Source organism: Cervus elaphus, chromosome 24 (genome assembly GCF_910594005.1).
Source record: "Cervus elaphus chromosome 24, mCerEla1.1, whole genome shotgun sequence".
In the NCBI taxonomy this organism is placed as follows: domain Eukaryota; kingdom Metazoa; phylum Chordata; class Mammalia; order Artiodactyla; family Cervidae; genus Cervus; species Cervus elaphus.
The window spans coordinates 66998958-67020521 of NC_057838.1; the positions used below are offsets into that span (position 1 = coordinate 66998958).

General features: G+C 62.7%; 1 protein-coding gene across 1 annotated transcript in view; it reads left to right on the plus strand.

Annotated features, from left to right (window-relative positions):
* Window positions 1-3436: 3436 nt before the first annotated feature.
* The window catches only part of PLXND1 (plexin D1), a 48135-nt gene continuing 30007 nt past the window's right edge, over window positions 3437-21564 (plus strand). The window contains exons 1-2 of the mRNA XM_043885514.1: window positions 3437-4952; window positions 20721-20897. Of these exons, the coding sequence (XP_043741449.1) occupies window positions 3621-4952; window positions 20721-20897 (1509 nt within the window). The 5' untranslated portion in view covers window positions 3437-3620. The remainder of the gene's footprint in view (window positions 4953-20720; window positions 20898-21564) is intronic.

Here is a 21564-nt window from a genome sequence, read left to right on the forward strand (position 1 = left end):
ACATCGGTATTATACTTGGAAAGCCAGCCTCACTTGCCCAAGCCATAAAATAAGTGCCAATGTTATAAAGAAAACAGGGAGCTATAAGCAAAATTCTAGAATGCTGAGCTTGAGACCTCATCTCTATTAAAAATGGACAGTGACAAATGTTAGAGAGGTATTAAAGACACATGGGCCCCGAGCAGAAACTTCCTCTTGAGCAGACACGGAGAAGGGCCTGGATCACAGTGTGATCTGGCGTAGCTGGCAGCCACTCCAGGGTGGGTTAATCTGGGTTAGTTAACTCAGCGTGGGTTGCTGGTGGGTACCACCTAAACCCCCTGCCTGGGGACCATCCATCTCCGCCGTGTTCCCTCTAAAATCCCTTTTCAGAGGATACCCCCTACCCCTTCGCCTCTTAGCTGACCAGGGGAGATATGGGCTCTTCCCTTCCTTCCTTCCTTTCTTCCTTCCTTCTCTCAGCCTGCAGTTAGCAGCACCTCTCTGCCAGCCGGGGGTCCAGCGTGACCGCCCCCACAATCTGTCATGGCCTGAGGGAGCTCCCAGCTGATGAACGGGCAGAGGGGGAAAAGCATATGATCTGGAGACAAATTTGGGTTCAAATCCTCACCCCGCTCATGCCCCCTCCGTTTCTCCATTTGTGAAATGGGTTTGATGACCCCTGCGTTTTCTGCTGGCTATGAGGATGGTGTGAGGTTGTGCGGGGCAGTGCTGGGCACAGCCGTTTGCTCTTGGTGGAGAGTGGGTCTGCGAGCTGCCACGGGACCCCGATAGAAGGGAAGAAGCAGACAGTTACCCAGGGCCTGCTGTGCGCCCAGAACTGGGCTGGCTTCACATCCACAGCCTCCCAGGGGCTGGAGGGCTATTATGACCCTCCTCATTTTACAGACAAGGAAACGGGCTCAGAGAGGGCAAGGGCTTTGCCCTAGGCCACACAGCGCTTCCACCTCCAGCTTCCGTGAAGATGCTTGGACCCTGGCCGTGGCTTCCGCGGCTCACCTGGCCCTGCGTAGCCCCGGCTCCCCGGCAGCTCCGTACTCCCAGCCCTTGGCCTGGCAGGCAGTTTAGTGTCCAGAGTGCCCGGAACCATCCACCGGGCGCCAGACTGAAGTTGCGACCACGGAGAGCATTCTCCTCAAGGCTCGGTGGGGGGAGCTGCAGGATGTGGCAAGATGAGCCGGGAGACAGGAAGGAAGCTGGGAGGGGAGAAGGGGGTGGAGAGAGAGAGGGGTTGGGAGATCGGGGAGGGAGATTGAGAGATGCCCACACAGAGAGATGGGGGGTGGGGGACACAGAACGGGGGAGACCGGGAGGAGCGAGGAGGCAGACAGAACCAGAGATGGGTGGGGAAGGCTGAGGAGGATGAGATGGGGTGGCATTTAGACGGAGGGAGGGGGGCCCGGGGAGGGGGGCGAGGTGCACTGAGGCTGCCCCAGAGCTGGCAAAGCGTAAGTGCTCCCCACCAAGGCTGGAGGTGGGGACATGGGTCTTATCAGGCTGTCTCCTGAGTGGCCTTGAGCCCCGAGGGCGGGGGATGGGGCCCCCCAAGCAGAACCTCTGGCTTCCTGCATGGAGTGCTCCCGGCTGGCTGTCAGGGCAGCGGTCAGACCCGACAGAGGGCTTGGAAAGAGGCAGGCTGCTGCGTACATCCTGACGGCAGGAAGCCGGGGCCTTTGGGGAAGTGGGGGCCTGCTGTCGGCCTGGCCTTTCCTGCCTGCCCAGCGGGGCCCCGAGAAACACCCCCATCCTTCCTTCCTGGCCAGGTGGGAACAGGTGAGGGAGGCTATGCTCCCGTCACAGTCCAGACCCTGGGCACCATGTGGGAACCCCCTCCCTCCCCCCGCCCCAGTTCAGAGGCTGGAGCTGGCCAGGGCTGGGAGGAGAGTTGGGTGGGGTTCGGAGCCGGCAGACCGGGGCTTTCAAACATCATATCTCTGCTCCTTAGGAGCTGTGCGTCTGGAGCCAGTCCCTCCACCCCTGGGGCCTCAGGCTCTGAATCTGTAAGGTGGGACAGTAATCATCCCAGCCTCAGAGGCAGCTGCGAGGGCCAAGTGAGTCAGAGCGTGCTGGGTATAGCTTATGGCAGGGGGTGAGCGTTGCTTGGACGCCCACCGTAGTCAGATGCCACGCGTGCACCTTGTGCAGGCCCTGTGGCCGGTCATCATCACTGCCCACTGCTGCCCCCAGTGCCCACCTGCTCCTTCCAAGTGAAAGGAGAAGCAGGCCCGGGGCTGGCTTACCTGTGGCTGTGCCCACAAGCAAGCGTGCTAAGTCGCTCAGTCGTGTCCGACTCCCTGTGACCCCAAGGATCGTAGCCCACCAGGCTCCTCTGTCCATGGGATTCTCCAGGCAAGAATACTGGAGTGGGTTGCCATGTCCTCCTCCAGGGGACCTTCCAGCCCAGGGATCAAACCTGCATCTCTTGCACTGGCAGGTGGATTCTTTACTGTTGCACCACCAGGGAAGCCCTACATGTGGCTGATCTTCCACTAAATGTAGGGGGATTTTAGATCCTTCTAGAGTTCTGAATAAAGTGGGTGGAAGGGCAGCTTCCACCCTGTGGGCCTCCTGGGGCCATCACCGCCCGCCCCTCCCCCCCAGGAGCAGGGCCCCACTCTGGGTGCCTTGGGCTCTGCACCTTCCTGAAATAGTCTCTCTCTGCTTTTCGCTGATCTGTATGCTGACCCTTGAGTCCAGGCCCCTGCCACTGGTCAAGGCCCCTTCTGGGCTGGAGATCATGGAATCTAGCGGGTGGTGCCCCTGCCCAGCTGACCTGGGGGTGCGCAGGCTGTGGGGTCTGAGGCCTGGACAGTATCCTGCGAAGAAGACTGGAGTGTGAGGTGGGGAGAGACCGGGAGGACGGGGGTGAGGACGGTGGACAGAGGTGGATGAGAGGGGGCAGAGGGCTCCAGGGAGACAGAGGGCCCAAGGGGGCGGGCCGCGGAGGGAGCCCCCCAGAACAGAACAGAGGAGGGTGGGTGAAGCAGAGGCCAAGAAAAGGAAAGACGGCACGCGCGGAGTTGGGGGGCGGGGGGCGGGCAACGCAGAGACAGGGAGACGCCGAGAGACACACAGCGAAAAAGAGCCAGAGAAAGAGATGGGAGAAAAGAGGAAGGAAAAATAAAGCACGAGAGACAGGCCAAGGCAGCCAAGAGGGAGAAGGAACTCAAGCAACCAGCGGCGGAGGCGGGGGCAGCTCCGGGTGCCGCGCGAGAGGGTCGTGCAGGGCGCCGGGCAGCGGACCCACCGACAGCCGAGCGGGACCCCGGGGGGCGAGGCCCCGGGCCGCCAGGGGCGGGGGTACCCGGGGTGCGTGCGGGAGGGGGGCCCGGGGCCGGGAGGGGGCCCGGGAGGCGGGGCGCGGCCGGGCGGGGCGCGGCGGGGGCGGGGCCCGAGGGCGTGTCCGCGGCGGAGCCGCCCCCGCCCCGCCCCCGAGTTGCGCGGAGCGACGGAGCCGGGCCGGGGCGCCGGGGCCGGGGGCGGCTGGCTGGCTGGCGCGGGCAGGAAGCGCGCCTCGCGGCCCGGGCCCGCCCCCCGCCTCCTGCCGCCTCCGGGCTCCCGGCTCCCGGCCGCGCCGCGCCCCATGCACTCGCCGCGCCGCGCAGCCCGCGCACGCCGGGATGGCTCGTAGCGCGGCGGGCGGCGCACCCCTTAGCGCCCGGGCCGCCGCGGCCAGCCCCCTGCCGCCGCGCCCGCCATTCCGGGCCCCGCAGTGCCCGCCGCCGCCGCCGCCGCTGCTTTGGCTGCTGCTGCTCCTGGGGGCGGCGCGGATCGGCGCCCTGGAGATCCAGCGCCGGTTCCCCTCGCCCACGCCCACCAACAACTTCGCCCTGGACGGCGCGGCGGGGACCGTGTACTTGGCGGCCGTCAACCGCCTCTACCAGCTGTCGGGCGCCAACCTGAGCCTGGAAGCCGAGGCGGCCGTGGGCCCGGTGGCCGACAGCCCGCTGTGTCACGCCCCGCAGCTCCCGCAGGCCTCGTGTGAGCACCCGCGGCGCCTCACCGACAACTACAACAAGATCCTGCAGCTGGACCCGGGCCAGGGCCTGGTGGTCGTGTGCGGCTCCATCTACCAGGGCTTCTGCCAGCTGCGGCGGCGAGGCAACATCTCGGCGGTGGCCGTGCCCTTCCCGCCCGCCGCGCCGCCCGCCGCGCCCGTCACGGTGTTCCCCAGCATGCTGAACGTGGCGGCCAACCACCCCAACGCGTCCACCGTGGGGCTGCTCCTGCCGCCGGCCGCCGGCGCCGGGGGCAGCCGCCTGCTCGTGGGCGCCACGTACACGGGCTACGGCAGCGCCTTCTTCCCGCGCAACCGCAGCCTGGAGGACCACCGCTTCGAGAACACGCCCGAGATCGCCATCCGCTCCCTGGACGCGCGCGGCGACTTGGCCAAGCTCTTCACCTTCGACCTCAACCCCTCCGACGACAACATTCTCAAGATCAAGCAGGGCGCCAAGGAGCAGCACAAGCTGGGCTTCGTCCGCGCCTTCCTGCACCCCCCCGACCCGCGACCCGGCGCGCAGACCTACGCGTACCTGGCGCTCAACAGCGAGGCGCGCGCGGGCGACAAGGAGAGCCAGGCGCGGAGCCTGCTGGCGCGCATCTGCCTGCCCCGCGGCGCCGGCGGCGACGCCAAGAAGCTCACGGAGTCCTACATCCAGCTGGGCTTGCAGTGCGCGGGAGGCGCGGGCCGCGGCGACCTCTACAGCCGCCTGCTGTCCGTCTTCCCCACGCGCGAGCTGCTCTTCGCGGTCTTCGAGCGGCCGCAGGGGACCCCGGCGGCCCGCGCCGCTCCCGCCGCGCTCTGCGCCTTCCGCTTCGCCGACGTGCAAGCCGCGATCCGCGCCGCGCGCAACGCCTGCTTCGTGGATCCTGCGCCCGACGTGGTGGCGGTGCTCGACAGCGTGGTGCAGGGCACCGGGCCGGCCTGCGAGCGCAAGCGCAACATCCAGGTAGGACGCCCAGGCCGCCGGGGCTCGGGGCCCGTCCCAGGGGGCCGGCGGGAGGGCGTAACCGGGCAGGTTGTGCAGCTGAGCGGGTGTCACGTGTGAGCGTACCTCGACCCAGATGTGCGTGTATGGGGACCCAAGTGTGAACTCTGGGCCTGCGCCGCAGGTGCTTTTGCGGAGACCCGGGTGTTGACCCGAGGATGCAGGGGTCAGCCGAGGTGGGGGGCACTGGCCTGAACATGGTGTGAGCCCGTTGGGCAGTCCATGAGAGCGCTCCCTTACAGGTGCACGTGTCTAGGTGTGCAGGGCCAATCCGGTTGTGGGTGAGTGCCCAGGTGTGCGCTGTCGAGAGCCAGAGGGGCATATCTTCTAAAGAGGTATCTGAAAGATGTGTTCTGAAGAGAGCTAGGTGTGCAAGTGAGGGTCGTAGCAGTGGGCTGAGGTCACAGCGCATGAGTGCCGTGTCTGCCCGAGGTGTGTTCAGGGCCGGCTGTGTGGGCGCATCAGAGCCGCCTTTGGGAGCTGGCAGATGTGTGCACGGGTGTGGCAGGTGTGTGCCAGGGCCCTGCTGGTGGGGTGGGGGGCGGTGGAGAGGAACGAGTGTGTGCACCAGACCCCTTGTGTCCCTGAGCTGGGTGAGGCGGGAGTGGAGGCAGTCGAGTGTGGGCGGCACGGGGCCCCTGGCATTTGGGAACCCATAGGTGCTCCAGGGAGGCTGCCGGCTGGCAAGAGCACACCTTTCCTGAGCATTCAGCGTGCGCCCGGCGTGGGGGTTTCGCCTCCTAAGCACATCAGGAGAGCGTGACTCTGCGTTCAAACAGTAGTCCTCTTGACTAGGCTCTGTTCCCATCCCCATTTTATGGATGAAGCAACTGAGGCCCAGAGAGGCTAAGTAACTTGCTGAAGCTCACACAGCTCAAGAGGAGCAGAGGCAGGATCTGCGTCCAGGCTGTGTGGCCTCGGCATCTGAGTGCTGGCACGCCTCTGCTGCTTTACAGACATGGAGCTCAGAGTGTGTGTGTGTGTGTGTGTGTGTCTCGGAGGAGTCAGGGTGGTCGGGGTGGGGAGCTGCCGCTCCAGGAGGGGAGGGAGGTGAGCAGTACTGTGTGTAGCTCCTGAGTGGGGAGGGCCAGGTACCCCAGCAGCCAGGGTGGGGGGGGATGCGGCCCAGGCACCTGGGGCTGGGCTGGGCAGGGGCGAGGGGGTGTCCTGGCTGGGGGTTCGATGTCTGCGTTGATCTGGGGTGAACGCGACTCAAGGGTGCTGGAGGGAACTGTGTGGTCCTCAAGGAAGCCAGCCAGCAAGGGGTTCCTTCTTCAGGGGGCCCTGGAGGTGGACCCCCGTGCCTTTTCCCCGTTCTCCATCCCCAGCTGAGTCAGGGGACCCCCGGCCACTCCCCTCGGAAGCCTCAACTTCTCCAAGTGCAGAACTCAGCCTTCCCTGGAGAGGACGGGAAGGAGCCCTCCCTGGGGCCCTGCCCCATCCCTTCTCCGTGATCCTCAGGGCCCAGCAAGCTGGTCACGAGATGAATTATTTCCCCCCGTGGGTGTGCCCAACACTGGAGCTTTGAGAAAACACAGATTCCTTCGCTGCAGCTGGGTCGGCCCCTGCCAGTGCCCCCACCCGGCTGGCCGGCTGCCCTGAAAGGGAAGGTCACGGTGGGTGAGCGGGCGGGCGGACTGGGAGCCCCAGCGCCATGCTCGGGATATCCACTCTTCCCCTCCTGGGACCCTCGCACCCCGCCGGGCTGTGGGACACAAGCTTTGTGTCCGGGGTGGGTCTCAGAGCTGCCGGAGGGGAGGGGGGAGTTTCCCTGCTGTCCGGAGGGGAGACCCGTTGGAAGGGCCTTTCTAGGCCTGCGCGGCCACTGGGCCGCGGTGTGAGGCCATCTGTGGGATTCCTCAGGCCGCAGCCTCCCTTCCCCCTCCGGCAGGAGCCGCCCTGGTTCCCACGGTCCCGCGTCCCCAGCCTGGCCTGGCCTGCGGCCGTGAGTCACTCTGCTGAAGGGGGCTGGGGCTTCCCTTTCCTGGGGGGCAGGGCCTCTGCAGGGACACCGCCCCAGGGACAGAGTGGCCCAGGGCCCCCTCTCCACCCCAGAGTGGGGCCGACTCCTGGCCCTGCCCGGCGTCCGTCACACCCCTCTCCCTTCCCCGTGCCCAGCTGTGGGCACAGGCCAGGGCCGTTCCCAGATGTGTCAGAGACCTCTAGCCCTGCTCTGAGGGGGGTGGGAAGGGCAGTGGTTATTCTTGCCCGCTGCCCCCTTACAAGCTAAGGATTTGGACTTCGCACCCTGGGTTAAATCCTGCTCTTGCTGCTTCCCAGCTGTGTGACCTTGACAAGTGGCTTACTCTCTCTGAGGCTTAGTTGCCTCATCTGTAAAGTGGGGACCTTAGATCGCTAAGTATTCAGTTCAGTTCAATTCAGTTCAGTCGCTCAGTCGTGTCCAACTCTTTGCGACCCCATGGACTGCAGCACGCCAGGCCTCCCTGTCCATCACCAACTCCTGGAGTTTATTCAAACTCATGTCCATTGAGTCGGTGATGCCATCCAACTGTCAATCCTTATCTCTAAGGATTGACAAGGACCAAATGAGTTAATTTTCAGTACCCAGCGCGTAGCAGGCCCCTGGTAGATGTGCGCTGTTCCAGTTATTACTACCCCCAGGGTGTTAGTAGCATGTCTGAGCTTAGTCCTAGACATCAACCAGTGACCTCTTCTGGCTTATTCTGCAATCCTGAAGACCCAGGAAACGTTTCCTAAGTCCCTGCGGTGTTGCTGTGCGCTGGGGACCAGTGCTGGCTGCCTCACCATCTGCTCTGGTGGACCATGCTAGGCCAGTGGAGGGCCAGACACGGGGCCAGGCCGTGGGCGCGGTTATGGCGGAGCACAGAGGGGGGCCTCCAGGCCTCTGGGGAGGGTGGTGTCAAAGCGCAGGTGGGGCGGTGAACAGGAATCGGGCTCATGAAGAGGGCAGGAGAAGAAGGGAGGGGTCCAGGCCAAGGGTCACACGTCCAGGGGCCTGGAGCAGCAAGGCGGGCTGGGGTGGTGCAGGGTGATCAGCGTGCCAGGGGCGGGGATCGGGAAGTGTGAGCTGGGTTGGGGGGCGTAGGCGGGCCTGCCCTAGGCACGCTGTGTCCTGGGGACTCGGGGTGGGGGAGTGAGGGACTCGAAGGGCTTCCGCCAGAGCATCCGCTCTGAAGGAGCACCTCAGTTTCCCCGTCTGTAGAATGGGAGCGATAACAAAAGTACCGGCCTTCCAGGACTGCGGCAGGATTAAATAAGATGCCACAGGTGAGGCCCCTAGCAGCGCGCCGGGCGCAGGTGCTTGCAGTTACTGGGGTTGTATTTAATGGAGCTAGTTTGGAAAGTTGCTAGTTGAGGACAGAGGAGAAGCAGGGTGAGAAGGAAGGAGGCGGGTGCCGTCTTGCAGACAAGTGAGTCCCTCCTGCATCTGCACATGTTTCTTGAGCACCTACTGCGTGCTGGGCCCTGTGGCGGACGCTGGGGGCAGCCCGTGGGGGCAGCCAGCCGGGCCTTGTTCCTGGGGGACGGGTATGAGCGGCCTGGTGGGCCTGGTCTGAGCGCATGGAGGGAAGCAGGGGGCTGTGGACGGGTTTGCATGCAGAGATGCAGCCCCAGAGGTGGGGACGGACAGCATGGAGGAGGGCGCGGCCCCGTCCAGCCCAGCACTGGGGTGGAAAGCGGGGTAGGGGATGCGACGGGTGCCTCTGGGGGAGAGAGTGAGTTTGGTCGGGGGCGGGGTGTCTGTCTCCCTCCCAACCCCCTCGGGCCTGACTGCTGCAGCAGCAGGGGGTCTCGGTGGGGCTGCCCACAGGGGCCAGGACCCTGGTCTTCCATCTCCTCTCCGGCGATGTCTGACCCCCAAGCCGGGTGGCTCCTCCAGGCCTCTGGATACCCTCCCCTCGTGCTCTTTCCTTCAGGGCCTGGAACTCCAGAGCCCCGGTCGGGGTGGCCTCAGACATTCCGGCTTCTCCTCTGACAGGCTCTGCCCCTGCCCTCCACCTTGAAGACGACGAAGAGGTGGAGAACCTTGGCCCCTGGGCTTCAGAGGTCCTCAGCTTTGTCACTGATTGCTTTGGGCATATCTGGGCCTTTGTACTATTTTGAGAAAGTGAGGGAGTGAATGAGCCTCCATCGCGTGTAGATCAGATCCCTTCCCTCAGTTTGTGAATGCGGTTTGAAAGTGGGTTGGGAGGTCACCTTGTGCGATTGGTGGGGAAACTGAGGCACAGAGCCCCCCAACACAGCGAGCGCAGGCTGAGTCCAGCTCCCTTCCCTGGGTCTCTCCCTTCAACCTTTGAGTGACCGAAAGGTTCGTGTTTTTAAATCAAAAAGAAAACCAACAGGGAAATGTCAGTGTTGCATTTTCAAGGTGTCTTTTTATAGTAAAGGTGGAAAAAAAACGCTCAGGCAGTTTTTAAACTGGCATGCAGTGGGTGGGTGCCCGTCGTCAAGAAGGCGTTTTCTGAACCGATTTAGGGGCTGAAATGCAGGGTGGAGGTGGAGGAGGATAAGCTTGCAAGATGGCTTTCCATTTGGAGTTGGGCTGGAGGCTGGGGGTGAGCTCCCCGTGGTCGAGAGTATGAGCAGAGACACCGGGTGGGACTTAGGATGGGGGCTCCAGTGGGGTTGGCAGAATGACTTTCTAGCCTAAAGAGACAGACGGGCTCCTGGGCCAGGAGATGGTTACCATACCTCTCTGCCCAGGGCGCGTCGTCAGTCTTGACCGCCAGGTACACGAGGGTGAAGCTGGTGGTGAGTTTTTCCTCCTGCCTGTCAGCTGTGTGACCCAACGTAAGGCATCTACCTCTCTGGGCCTCCTGCATTCCCCTGGTCAAATGGAACAGTGTCTCCTCCTGAACTGAAATCTCACAAGAAGCACCCAGGCCATGGCAGGTGGAGGTACTGGTACCAGAAGAAGAGAAATACCTCCTGGAAAAGTGTGCTCAGTGTGTGGAACAGCCCCCGGGGCAGGGAGCGCTCAGAGGCGGGAGGAGATGGGGCCGAGGCAGGCCCTGCAGGGGAGCGGGGTGCGGGGTGGTGGGGAGAGAGGGGAGTGTCGGCTGCCCTCCAGCCCAGGCTCCCTGGCAGGAGGCGCAGGCCAAGATACACCAGGCCCGGCATCCCCACTGCCATTGGTGGTGCAGCCGCGGCGAGTCTGGTGGGCTGAGGGGTGTGCGGACGGCTCTCGGGGGCTGCATTCCCGGTTCTGAGAAGAATGCTCTGCGGGCCCTTCAGAGGCACCAGTGTGTTTGCTCTCACAACACCCGCCTCCAGCCTGTGAGGCAGGGAGTGCTGTTATCCCCACTTTACAGATGGGAAAACCGAGGCCCAGGGTCTCACACAGCTGGTTAGCAGAGCAGGGTCTGCAGACTGGCTGGCTGGCTCTGGAGTCCGCGGTGGATGTCCTCCCGTGTTAGCTGTGGGCTCTCAGCTGGGGGTCTGCAGTTACCCACCACCCCACCCCCGGGGAGATTTGGGAGGGCCTCTGCCTTGACATGAAACGCCCTCTGTGACGGCACCTCCCAGCTGGCCCCGGATGGAAGCCGGGAGCTGCCACTGCAGTGACTCAGTTCCTGAGCAGCGTGAGGCTGGCGGGGACGCCTGCAGAGGCCAGGTCACAAGCTGGGGGGCTGGGGTTGCCGATCGGGTCTCCTGAGGAAGTCAGGGCGGCAGGGAAGGCACCTAGTGATACTCATCTGTGAGAAGGGGATTGTCAGCGCTCGCCCTTTGGGTGCGTGAGTGAGAGGTGTGGTCGGTTTGAGTGACTTGACAGCTGCTTTCAGCCCTGACGGCCGCCCCGGCCCGTGCTGTGTCCTAGGGCAGGGCAGCTTTCATGCTCCGGAGCCCGCTAGGAAGGTGGAGGGCATGTCACTGCCCCCGCCACGCCCAGGCACGCCCAGAGCGGTGGACGGGTCAGTGCTGGACCCTGGTGCCAACTCCCTGGATGCAAATCCTGCCTCTGCACCTCCTCCTGTTGGCCTCCAGCTAGTCACTCTCCTCCTCCGGGCCTGTATTTCCCCATCTGTAAAGTGGGCTTGGCCGGCGACGAGATCAGGGCTGCCTGGAGTCCAGCGGAGGCCGCCGTGCGTGCGTTGGCTTGGGCCCTGCAGAATCTCCCTCTCCGGGAGTCTGATCTGCCCACTGCCGCGGCGGCTGGTTTTCGTGGAGATGAAGGAAGCAGGCCGGGTTCCAGGTTCTGATTGCCAGAGGGTAGAGAGCAGGAGAGGAGCCTGAGGGGCCCCTTCCCCTTTCTGGGCCTCGGTTTCCCAGTCTGAACTGGGCTGCCGGGTGGCCGGAAAGCCCTCCCTCTGCTGCCAGAACCGCCCCCGTCAGCCACAGCATCGTTATTATTATCTTATTATTGTTGCTTCCTGGGAACTTACTCTGTGTTGGGTACTTTGCCAAATTGCGTGCGGTGTGTCTCTTTTAACCCTGCCAGAAATAGAATGGGGTTAGGATTGCCCCCAGGCTACAGAAAGGGAAAACAGAGGCCCAGAGAGGGTCAGTGACTTGCCCGAGGTCACACAGCGGTGGAGCAGATGTTGGGTTTTGGAGTCCATGCTCATCACCTTCCCTCCTCATTTGCTCTGAAAATGCTGACCTGACGGGTGTGAGCCTCAGAGGCCCTCAAGGTCACGGTGGGAAGGGTGGGTGGGTCCCTCTTGAAGGTGAAAGAACTGAGTAAGACCCAGGGACATCCCTCCCCTGCTGGGGCTGTGGCGAGAACTTCCCAGCGGGGCCAGCAGAACTGCTGAGTCCCACGCCCAGCATGGTCCCAGGCTGGGACCAGGTCCCCTGGGTGCAGGGCTCCTGGGTCATGGGCTCCCATGACCGCAGCCGTCTCCACCTTCGCCCACCAGAGCCCAGACCTCCTAGGCAACATGCCCTGCCTGTCTCTGCTGCTGCTGGAGGGTGCCCTGGAGAGTGGCGGGGAGGGGGGCTCAGCTCTGTTACCCGGCAGCCCCGCAAAAGAGATGAATCAGCCCCTACGCCTTCCTCCAGGAGCCCCCAGATGGTCGGGGAGGAGATCAAGACAGGAGGTAGAACACCCAAGCCAGAGCTGCACGCTGACCAGCCTCGTCTCAGGGAGTCAGGGAGGGCTTCCTGGAGGAGGGGGTATTGCAGCAGAGCCTTTGACGGATAGGGCTGGGGGAGGCCTTCCAGGCAGAGGACACAGCCAGGGCAGAGGTCCATAGATGCAGTAGAACATGGCTTGGGTAGCAGGCAGAGATGAAGCTGAGAAGTCTGTGAGGCCTGGGGTGCAGGCCAAGGGTCTGGACGCTGTCCTGTGGGCTGCGGGGAGCCAGCAAGGCCTTGGGGAAAGAGTGAGACACGGGCGGTCTGGCTCCGGAGCAGACCCAGGGCTGCCGGCCCTGCGTCAGTCCTGCCTGGAGCCGGCGGGAGCCCCCACTGGGGCTGGACCGGGTGACTCCCGAGGGCCCCTCCGGCTCTGCCAGCGGCGTGGGGGGTCGCCATGGAAACCAGCTGGTCCCCGCGCGCGTGGGCACAGGCCCGGGAAGTCTCCTGGCACAGGCCACGTGGATGTGGATCCCAACTGCCCCCAGAGCTCGGCCGAGTCCCTTCTCTCCAAAGCCTGTGTTGGGCCAGGGCTGAGCCCCGCAGGCTGCCAGGAAGGGCCCCGGGCCGCCCACACTCTCCGGCAGCCCTGGGTCCCCAGTGCGATGCCAGGGCCCCTGCGATCGGCCGGGCCAGCGAGGCTCGCCCCGCCCCGTCCACCATCCGTCACCCTGAAACACAATAAATCACGCGCTGGGGGAGGGAGGAAGCTCGCAGCTCCATTACGAGGCCCCACGAGGCCCCGGTGGGGCGTTAATCACGGAGCACTTTCTGCTCTGATCGGTAAATAATGGGGGGGCGGGCCGTGGGCAGAGGCCTTGAAGCGGAGGCCGGGCCAGAACGGAACTCAGCCACCGTGGGCGCTCACCTCCACCCCCAGCCCCTCTCAGAGCCCTCCACCGTCTGTGATGGAGGCGTTGGAGCCTCTAGAGCTGGTCAGCTCCTTGATGGGCCCCAGCTCCCAACCCAGGGCCTTTCCAGCTCCAAGCGGCCAAATTCCCCGCAGCTGTTGGTGGTCCCCAACAGAGCAGGGGGGTGGCGGGACTGTGGGGTTCGGGAGCCAGCCTGCCCAGGTGTGAGGCTCACGTCCGGCTTTCTGGCGGTATGACCCGGGGCAAGTCACTTGATCTCTCTGTGCCTCAGCTTCCTTTGCTGTAAAGTAGCAGGGGCACGTGAGGTTCTCCGGACAGAGGTCTCTGCACGCAGGAAACCATCGCTGCTTTTTCCTGCTGCGTTACTGGTGCTACTGCGTCGCTGTAGTTGTAAAGCTGTCCCTTTCCCACTGAGGGTCGGTCCCTGGACTGGGATGCTGGCAGCTAGAGAGAAGGGACATGTCTCCATGTCTCCAGCACATGGGACCCGGCCCAGAGATGTTTGCTCAGGGCCCCCCCACCCCGCTGCCCTGGGCTGCGGTCACAAGCTGTTGTAAGATGACTCTGGGACCCAGGCCAGCACCCCAGGGGATGGGCAGGAGGGTGTGAGTTCAGCCCCTGGAGGAGGAGGGCCCAGCGTCCCCAGGAGAGACAGCTGCTCCCAGCTCCTCCTGGCCCGCGTCCCTTCAGGGGAAGGAGTGGGGATCCAAACCCATCCCCCCCAGGGCAAGGAGTTGCCCTGCCCCCACTGGCGAACCATCCACTCCCCCCTCTAACCCCACAAGCCCCCGCCCCCGCCACCTTGGCCTGAGTCCTGGCTGCCCATCCCGTCCTGGGCTCCTCCGGGACCCGGGGGGAGGGCTGGAAACGCGGCCAGGCCGGGCTGGAATGAGAAACAGCTTCGAGAAGGGGGAGCCGGGTGTCCAGGGGGCCGCATCCAGCTAACAAAACAAGGGCTGCTTGAGTCAGCGGCCGCGCCGGCAGTTCCCAGGCAGGCCCCGGGCGAGAGCGGCGTGGCTGGTCCAGCCTCCGATGCTGGACTTGAGGGAGCGGGGGCGCAGCTGCTCCTGGGGGGGGCCCTCCTGTCCTCAGGCGTCCCTGGCCTCTGCCCGGCGGCCTGCAGAACTAACTGGGAACGTTGTAGCCCCCAGGATTGGGGGCTGCTGTGAACTGAGCCTCTGTGGCGGGTGCAGGGCCTGTCCCCATTTCACAGATGAGGCTCAGTGAGGGCGGGGCAGCCCACACGGAGTTGAGAGACTTGGCGCTTCAGGAGCCTCAGTTTCTCTGCCTGTTAAATGGGAACACGCCGGGAGCGTGTGTGCTCGGCGTCCTCACACGGCAGGTCGGCAGTGTGGCCCAGTCTCTGACCCCAGCCTGGGGCCGTCCCTTCAGACTGGCAGGTCAGGGGTGCCCGTTGGGGGTGGATGGGCACATGGTGCTCAGGGCGGCCCGGCTGGCTGATCCGCTCAGCCCTTGGCGCTGGGCGAGCCCCCTGCTCCAGAGGTCAGGGGTCAGGGAGACCGAGGCGGGCCCCTCGAAAGCCTGGAAGGGTGCATGCAAACTGTCGTGCCCGTTTCCTGCCTGATTCAGGCCAGGTCGGGATAACCGCACCATGTGTCCTAAGGGAGCCTCTGCCCCCTCCGTGCCTCAGTTTCCCCAACTTTCCCCCCCGGGCTCAGAGCCAGGCCTGCTGACCGACTTGTCCTCTGGCCTGGTTGGCCGTTCTCTCCCGCACTGCCCCGCACGTCCCCCGCCCCAGGAAGTGAGCATCTCGACTCCCAATGGGAAGGTGCTGGTATTTCCTTTCTTGGCGGCAAGCAGCCTCCTCCTTGGTGTGGGGGCTGTTGCCGGAGCCCCCCCAGAGCTGGGTCTGTCCTGCCCCCTCCCAGGACCCGCACACAGTAGCCCAGGTTTTCCCTGCCTCGGTTTACCCTCTGTGGAGGGTCACTCAGTGGGGTCGTGTCCCGGGAGGCCCTGCGGGCTGACATGGTTGGGAGAAGTTTGGGTTTGAGGGGCCCAGGGGTGGCTTCAAACCTGGGGCCGACCTGTGCCCTCGGAGCCCTGGGGGACCCGTCCCCTTTAACCACAGAGCTTCGGAGGAAGCTTGGGAGAGAGGTTACTCACCGGAGCTCTGTGGGAAGCAGCGTGCGGTGAGTGCCCTGTCTCTAGGCCTGCCTTTTGAGGCTGTGTGTGTATGTGTGTGTGTGATGTCCAACTCTCTGCAACCCTGCGGACTGCAGCCTGCCAAGGTCCTCTGTCCATGGACTTCTCCAGGCCAGAGTACCGGACCCCCACTGCTACCCTGCCGGGCCCTGCCGGCTCCTGCTTGTCCAGCCTTGTCCTCAGGGCACCCTCCCAGCCCTCCTCACCTGTCCACGCTGCGGGAGAAGGAGCCGCCGGGACAGGGGTTGAGGGGAGCCACAGAGGGGCAGGCCAGGTGCAACAGGGCCTTGGGGGCCTGGGGGCTAAGTTTGGGTTTATGTTGAGGGCACTCGGGGAGCCACTGAAGGCTGTAGAGCATGGGAGGGGCACAGCCTGCTTTGCCTTTTTCCATTTGTTTTCTGATGGCCACGCAGCTGGGCACGTGTGATGTTAGTGCCCTGACCAGGGATCGAACTCGTGCCGCCTGCAGTGGGAGCTCGGAGTCTTAACCACTGGACCACCAGGAAGGTCCCTGCGTTTTTTTTTTTTTTTTTTAACTGATTTAGTTATTCGTCTGCATCGGGGCTTAGTCACAGCACATGGGCTGTTTCTTGCATCACGTGGGATCTTTTGTTGCAACACACGGACTCTATAGTTGTGGTACTTAGACTCAGTAGATGCAGCGTGTGGGCTTCGCTGCTCTGCGGTATGTGGTATCTTACTTCCCTGACCAGGGATCGAACCTGCGTCCTCTGCATTGCAAGGTGGGTTCTGAACCAGTGGACCACCAGGGACGTCCCATCTTTTCTTTTTTTTAAACAGCATTTTAGTTTGAAACAACTAGGTTTACAGGAGGTTATAAAGACAGTAGAGATAGTTCCTGCATGGGCTTCCCAGGTGATGCTAGTGGTAAAGAACCCACCTGCCAATGCAGGAGACCTGAAAGGCATGGGTCCAGCTCCTGGGCTGGGACGATCCCCTGGAGGAGGGCATGGCAGCCCACTCCAGTGTTCTTGCCTGGAGAATCCCATGGACAGAGGAGCCTGGCGGGCTGCAGCCCACGGGGTCACACAGAGTCGGACACGACTGAAGTGACGACGCGCGTTGCATGTAGTGCTTTGCGGTTGTGAAGGCTCCTTCTGGCTGCTGGTCAGAGTTGGGGAGGGTCTCCGTCCAGCCCCCAGCCCCTCGTGATGGCGCAGGCCACCCTGCCGCCTGCTCTTCACGCCCCAGATTGTGTTCTTTCAGCTCCTCGGCAGTGAAACCTCACCTTCCCGGGGTCAGGGTTCGATAGCAATCAAAAGCCTCGAGGCAGGAACGGGCCCCCCCAATTCCCAGACACAGAGGCCCCAGAGCCGGTGTCGTCTACACCGTCTACACCGGGGGCGGAACCGCTGGGGCTTGTAGTCGGCTGTTGACGCCTCATCCTCCTCGGAGCCGCCTGCCGTGGGACTGGGGTTTGCTGGGGTCTGCGGGCAGGAGGCGGGAGGCCTGAGCAGCAGGCTCTGGATGCCGCTGTTCCACTGGCTTCCTGGGGAGAGAAAGTCAACACAATTACAGTTGGTAGTGAAATCAATATGTCAGCGCTCTAATGTGAGAGTGGGCAGAGCTGAGCTTTGGCCCCGGGAGGCAGCCAGCCAGACTGGGAAGGGAGGGAGTGTTCTACTCTCCTGGAAAAGAGCTGAGGCCAGCAGCCGCCCGCCACTCATCCCATTTTTGAGAGGGATAAACTGAGGTTCTTAGAGGAGCCAGGAGTAGCAGCCAGGTGCTGCCTGGCCCTGGAGACCTGTGTTGCCACACACACCATCGGCATACAGTTGCCTCTTGCTTTTCCTTCAATTCACCAGCACCCAGCATGGGCGGTGTTGTTCTCAGTATTTCTGTTTGGCAAAGCAGCAGCTGAATACAGTCATTCACACTTTAGTCAAAATTAGTTTCCTTTCTTTAGTTAAACCCAGAGTCTCCGCCCTAAAGGAGCTCATGGAGAAATCAAAGTGGTGAGCAGCACAGAGGAGGGGAGAGGTTGTTGTGTGTTTTTTTTTTTTTTTTTGGAGCTGCATCTTGAAGGCGGGCTGAAAGCTTGCTGCCTGGGCACGCCCGGCAAAGGGCAGGACAAGGGGGAGTCCAAGGGGCTCAGAGGTTTGGGAAGGGCGTTGCTTGCTGAGGGAACGGCATTCTGAAGGTTCAGCTGCCCTGGGAGGAAAGCGTGGCCACATTTGAGAAAGGGCAGAGACTAGTGTGGTGGGAGCCAGGGGTCAGGCAGAGAGAGAAGTGAGACTCCAGGCCGGAGCAGCCGGCAGGGGCCAGCTCACCCAGGCCTTGAGTGCCAGCTTGACCCGGGGCGGCCAGGAGCCAGGGAGGGGCTGGCCAGCCCTGTGCTGGGAAGGTGGCCCCCCGTGGGTTGGAGGAGGCCGCCGTGGGCGCCCAGCCCTCCCCCTGCGCCCGGGAAATTGGTGTTGTGAAAGACCAAGGCCGAGTGAGACTCAAAGGCGGGCCGGTGCTGCTGGAGGAATTTCGGGCCATGTCGCAGGGTCAGGGCAAGCAGTATTTTGGACCTTGGAGCCGACTGCTGCCCCTTGGAGACTGAGTTCGGCTGAGGCCACACTCGGGACGGCCAGCCGCCAGGTCCCCGGAGCCTGCTGATCCCCTTTCCCGGGCTGTATCCCCCCAAGAGCGGAGGCCTCTCCCGCCTGCCCGGTGGACGTGTGTGTCCGGCTTCCGTTTTCGAGGCGGTTGAAGCCTTGTGATTTCCCCTGGCAGCTGGGGAGCCAGCTTCCCCCTCGGATCACAGATCACACAGAGCAGCCAATGGGTGACTTCTCCTTTAAAGTTTTTTTTTTTTATTTTATTTTTAGGATAAGAAAAAAAAAAGTCGGAGGAAAGGCTTTTTAGAGAATTCCTTTGGTGCAGAATTAATGGCTCTGCACTTTGGGGCGGGCAGGCCAGAGTCAGATTCCCAGGCCGCTCTGCCTGGCCCTCTCTGCAAATCACCCTGGTCCAGGCGGTTCCCAGGACCCCCCGCCCTGCCAGCCTGGGGACCCCCACCAAGGAAAACCCCAAAGGTGTCACCCAGGCCTCCCAGGTCCCCCTTCCTGCCCCCCACCAGAACTCAGGGAGGAAGCTCGTGTCCCCTGGGCCAGGGTTGGCAATGTTAATTTTAGAACAACGTATTATTTAATGACACACATCACCCATATTCAGGAAAGAGGAGTTATGCAACCCCCGGGGAAAGCGTCCTTGTGGAAGGTCTGGGGCCCAGGTGCCTGCTCTCCTGGCTGCTCACCGCCTCACCTCTTCCCTGCAGCCACGGGATTGCAGGGGGTGGGCCCTGGGGAGAGGAGTGGGCAGCCACCTTCCAGGGCCATCCCCCAACTCAGGCCCCGCAATGAACACAGAGGATAAGTCAGGTAGGATAGGTCCGAAGCTGGAAGATGAGGAGCGAAGAGTGATAAGACAGTCTGGGTGGCGGTATCCGAGGCAGCAGGGCTGGCACGTGCAAAGGCCCTGGGGTAGGACCCAGCTTGGACCGAGGGGCAGAGACGAGGCCTGCATGGCTGGAGTGGAGGGGGGAGGGTAAGGGACAGGCCCCAGCTCCTCAGGCCCCTGGGAGGGGTGTGAGGGCGGTTTAGGATGTGAGGCTTATTCTCAGTACCGCGTCAACCATCAGAGAGGGATGGTTTGAGACCTCTCTGCAAAGGAGGCCTCTGCACCTTTACAGGGCTCGCCTGGCAGCTCTGTTACGGGGGAAAATGTTGAGGTCAGAGTCAGCCCAGAGAGCAGGGCCCAGGAGAGCCTCCTTTGTGGTGGTCCCGGGGGTCCAGGTGAGAGAGCTTTTGAGGTAGGCATGATTTACCCCTAAATTCCACTTGGTAACAGTCATGTCCGTGACCATCATGTCTGAAACAGCAGTAGTGTCAGTTCACACTTGTGGGGCATTTACTGTGGGCCATGCTGCATGCTGGCGCTCTGCAGTGAAGTCTCTTATCCAGGTGCCTGTGAGGGAGGCGCTGGAGATGCACTGATTTTTTTTTTTTTTTTTAAGACTTTAAAAAATATTTGTTTATTTTTGGCTGTGCTGGGTCTTCGTTGGTATGCGCGGGCTTTCTGAAACTCATTGCGGTGCTGGGGCTCTTCGTTGAGGTGGCTTCTCTTGTTGCAGAGCACAGGCTCTAGGCGCAAGCTCTGTATTTGGGCCACATGGGCTCTATTGCTCCGAAGTATCCGGGATCTCCCCAGTCTAGGGATCGAACCTGTGTCACCTGCATTGGTAGGCAGATTCTCAACCACTGGACTTAACAGGGAAGTCCGAGATGTGCCTACTTCACAGCTTGGTAAACTGAGGCTCAGAGGAGTGATGTGACTTGCTCAGGTTGCCCCTAACTCTCCTGCGAAAGGCCACCCCGTGGTGGGTTGTGGCCCCTGGGGCCCTCCCCAGCCCCACCCCATCTCTGGGCTCAGGGCTCAGCTGTGTTTATTTTTCCAAGAATGAAGGACCCAGTATTTATGGTTTGCTTTTGAACACTAGCTGAGATTGTGTACACAACCCATGTGGGCACATCATTGGTGGCTTCAGCTTGCAGAAAGCACAGATAAGGGAGGAAAGCTCCTCTCTGAAGCCGTGCCGTAAAGCCAGTCCTGCTGCCCGCTTCAGTCCTGGTGGCCTGACATCACAGCTGGTGACCTGGAGTGGGCCACGTCCCCCTCTGAGCCTGTTACCCCATCTGTGACATGGGATCTCAGAGCGGGGCCAGGATTCAGCAAACCAATGCACAGGCCTGGTGCATGGTCAGTTCCCAGTAAACGTGGCCTGTGCTGTATTTGCTGTCGTGACTATTAATGTTCATGTGCCCATTTTACCGGAAAGGCCCGGTGACACCCTGTGAGTGTCCTCAGCCAGAGTGTCCTTCTTCACCGCCAGTGCAGATCTGTGGTGTGGCCCGGGCTGGGCCCTCCCTGCTGGGTGACACGCGCCATCCACTCTCCTAAACTAGCCTTGTGTCCGCGTCCTGGTGGATTTGCACAGTCGCCTTCTCAGAGGCACTTGCTGGAGGCCTGTGTTGTATTTTTGTGCAAACTGCAGAAGAAACTTTCAAAAGGTCATCCCGCCTCTGTGAGTTGGGGCTGACGTGGATGCCAGGAGTGTGCATTTGGACACACCTGCCCGTCTGTGATCTGGGCAGATGAAGGGATGTGTGTTGGGGTCTCAGTTTGGGGAGGCCTCAACCTTTTGTCTAGTAGCCTGCTGGCAAGTTGGGGGGTGGGGGTTGCTGGGGTCAGAGCAGGAATCTGGGGGGGAGAAAAAACCCCATGGTTGCTATGGAGACCCAGCCAGACAGGAGGGACACCTCTTGGGTGTCAGCAGGTAAGTCGGGGCAGAGGCTGGCCTCCCTGGGCCTTCTTGCCTCCCTCACGTGACCCCTCCTGGCCAGCTCCTATGTACCCGGAATGGACCCCTCTGCTAGGGGCAGCTCCGTGACTGAAGCCAAGGGCGGGGGTCGACCTGGGCTCGGACACGTGGCCCTGCTTGCACCAGGGCCTGAGCCCCGTGCAGAGCAGGAGCAGGACTTTGAAAGCTCAGAGGTTCTGGCCGGCTGTGGGGGGCTGGGAGCCACAGAAGGTTCTGGAGCCATGGTCTGATGCACTGTCTCTCTTCCAGCTGCAGCCGGAGCAGCTGGACTGTGGGGCCGCCCACCTGCAGCACCCGCTGTCCGTCCTGCAGCCCCTGAAGGCCTTGCCCGTGTTCCGAGCGCCGGGCCTCTCCTCCGTGGCCGTGGCCGGGGTGGGCAACTACACGGTGGTCTTCCTGGGCACGGTCAGCGGGCGGCTGCTGAAGGTATGGCTGGGCCGGGGGTGGTTGGCGGGGGCGGGGCGGGGGCCCACGGGTTAGAGGGCATCTTCCACGTCCGTTCCTTCCACTCTGGCTCACACCAGTGAGTTCCCGTCGTGCAGATGAGGGAAGCAGAGCTCAGGGGCCGGATCTGTGTTCAGGTCCCTGGGCTCCGCCACTTGGCGGGCTGTCTGACCTGGAGCAGTGAGCGTATTCTCTCCTGGCTTCAGTGTCCCCAGCTTTCAAAGGCTGAAAGTTCAGCCTCTCAAGACTCTTGCAGGGCTTTGACAGGGGCTGGGGGAGGCCACACCCTGGCAAGTGGGGGTCTCCCCCCTCCCGTTTCCTCCTCCATTCCTCCCACCAGCCTCTGAGGATGCCCCCAGCTCCCAACCAAGGTGACTGGTTTCTGCAGGTAATGCTTCCCGCCCCCGAGATGCCGAGAGCTGGGTGAGAGGAGTCGGTCTCCCTACTAAGCGGCCCCAGGGGAGGGTATGGACCGGCCCTCCAGCCACCTCCCACCCCCCGGCCTGTCCAGAGAGTCAGCCGTCTGGCCTGGCTCCGACCTGCACCAGGCCCTGGTCTAATTGATTCAGATCCAATAATCCAATTCGTTAGCTTCCCCGGGCAGACGCCGCAGGCTGGTAGTGAGCAGTGGGGGTCGGAGTCCCAGCCC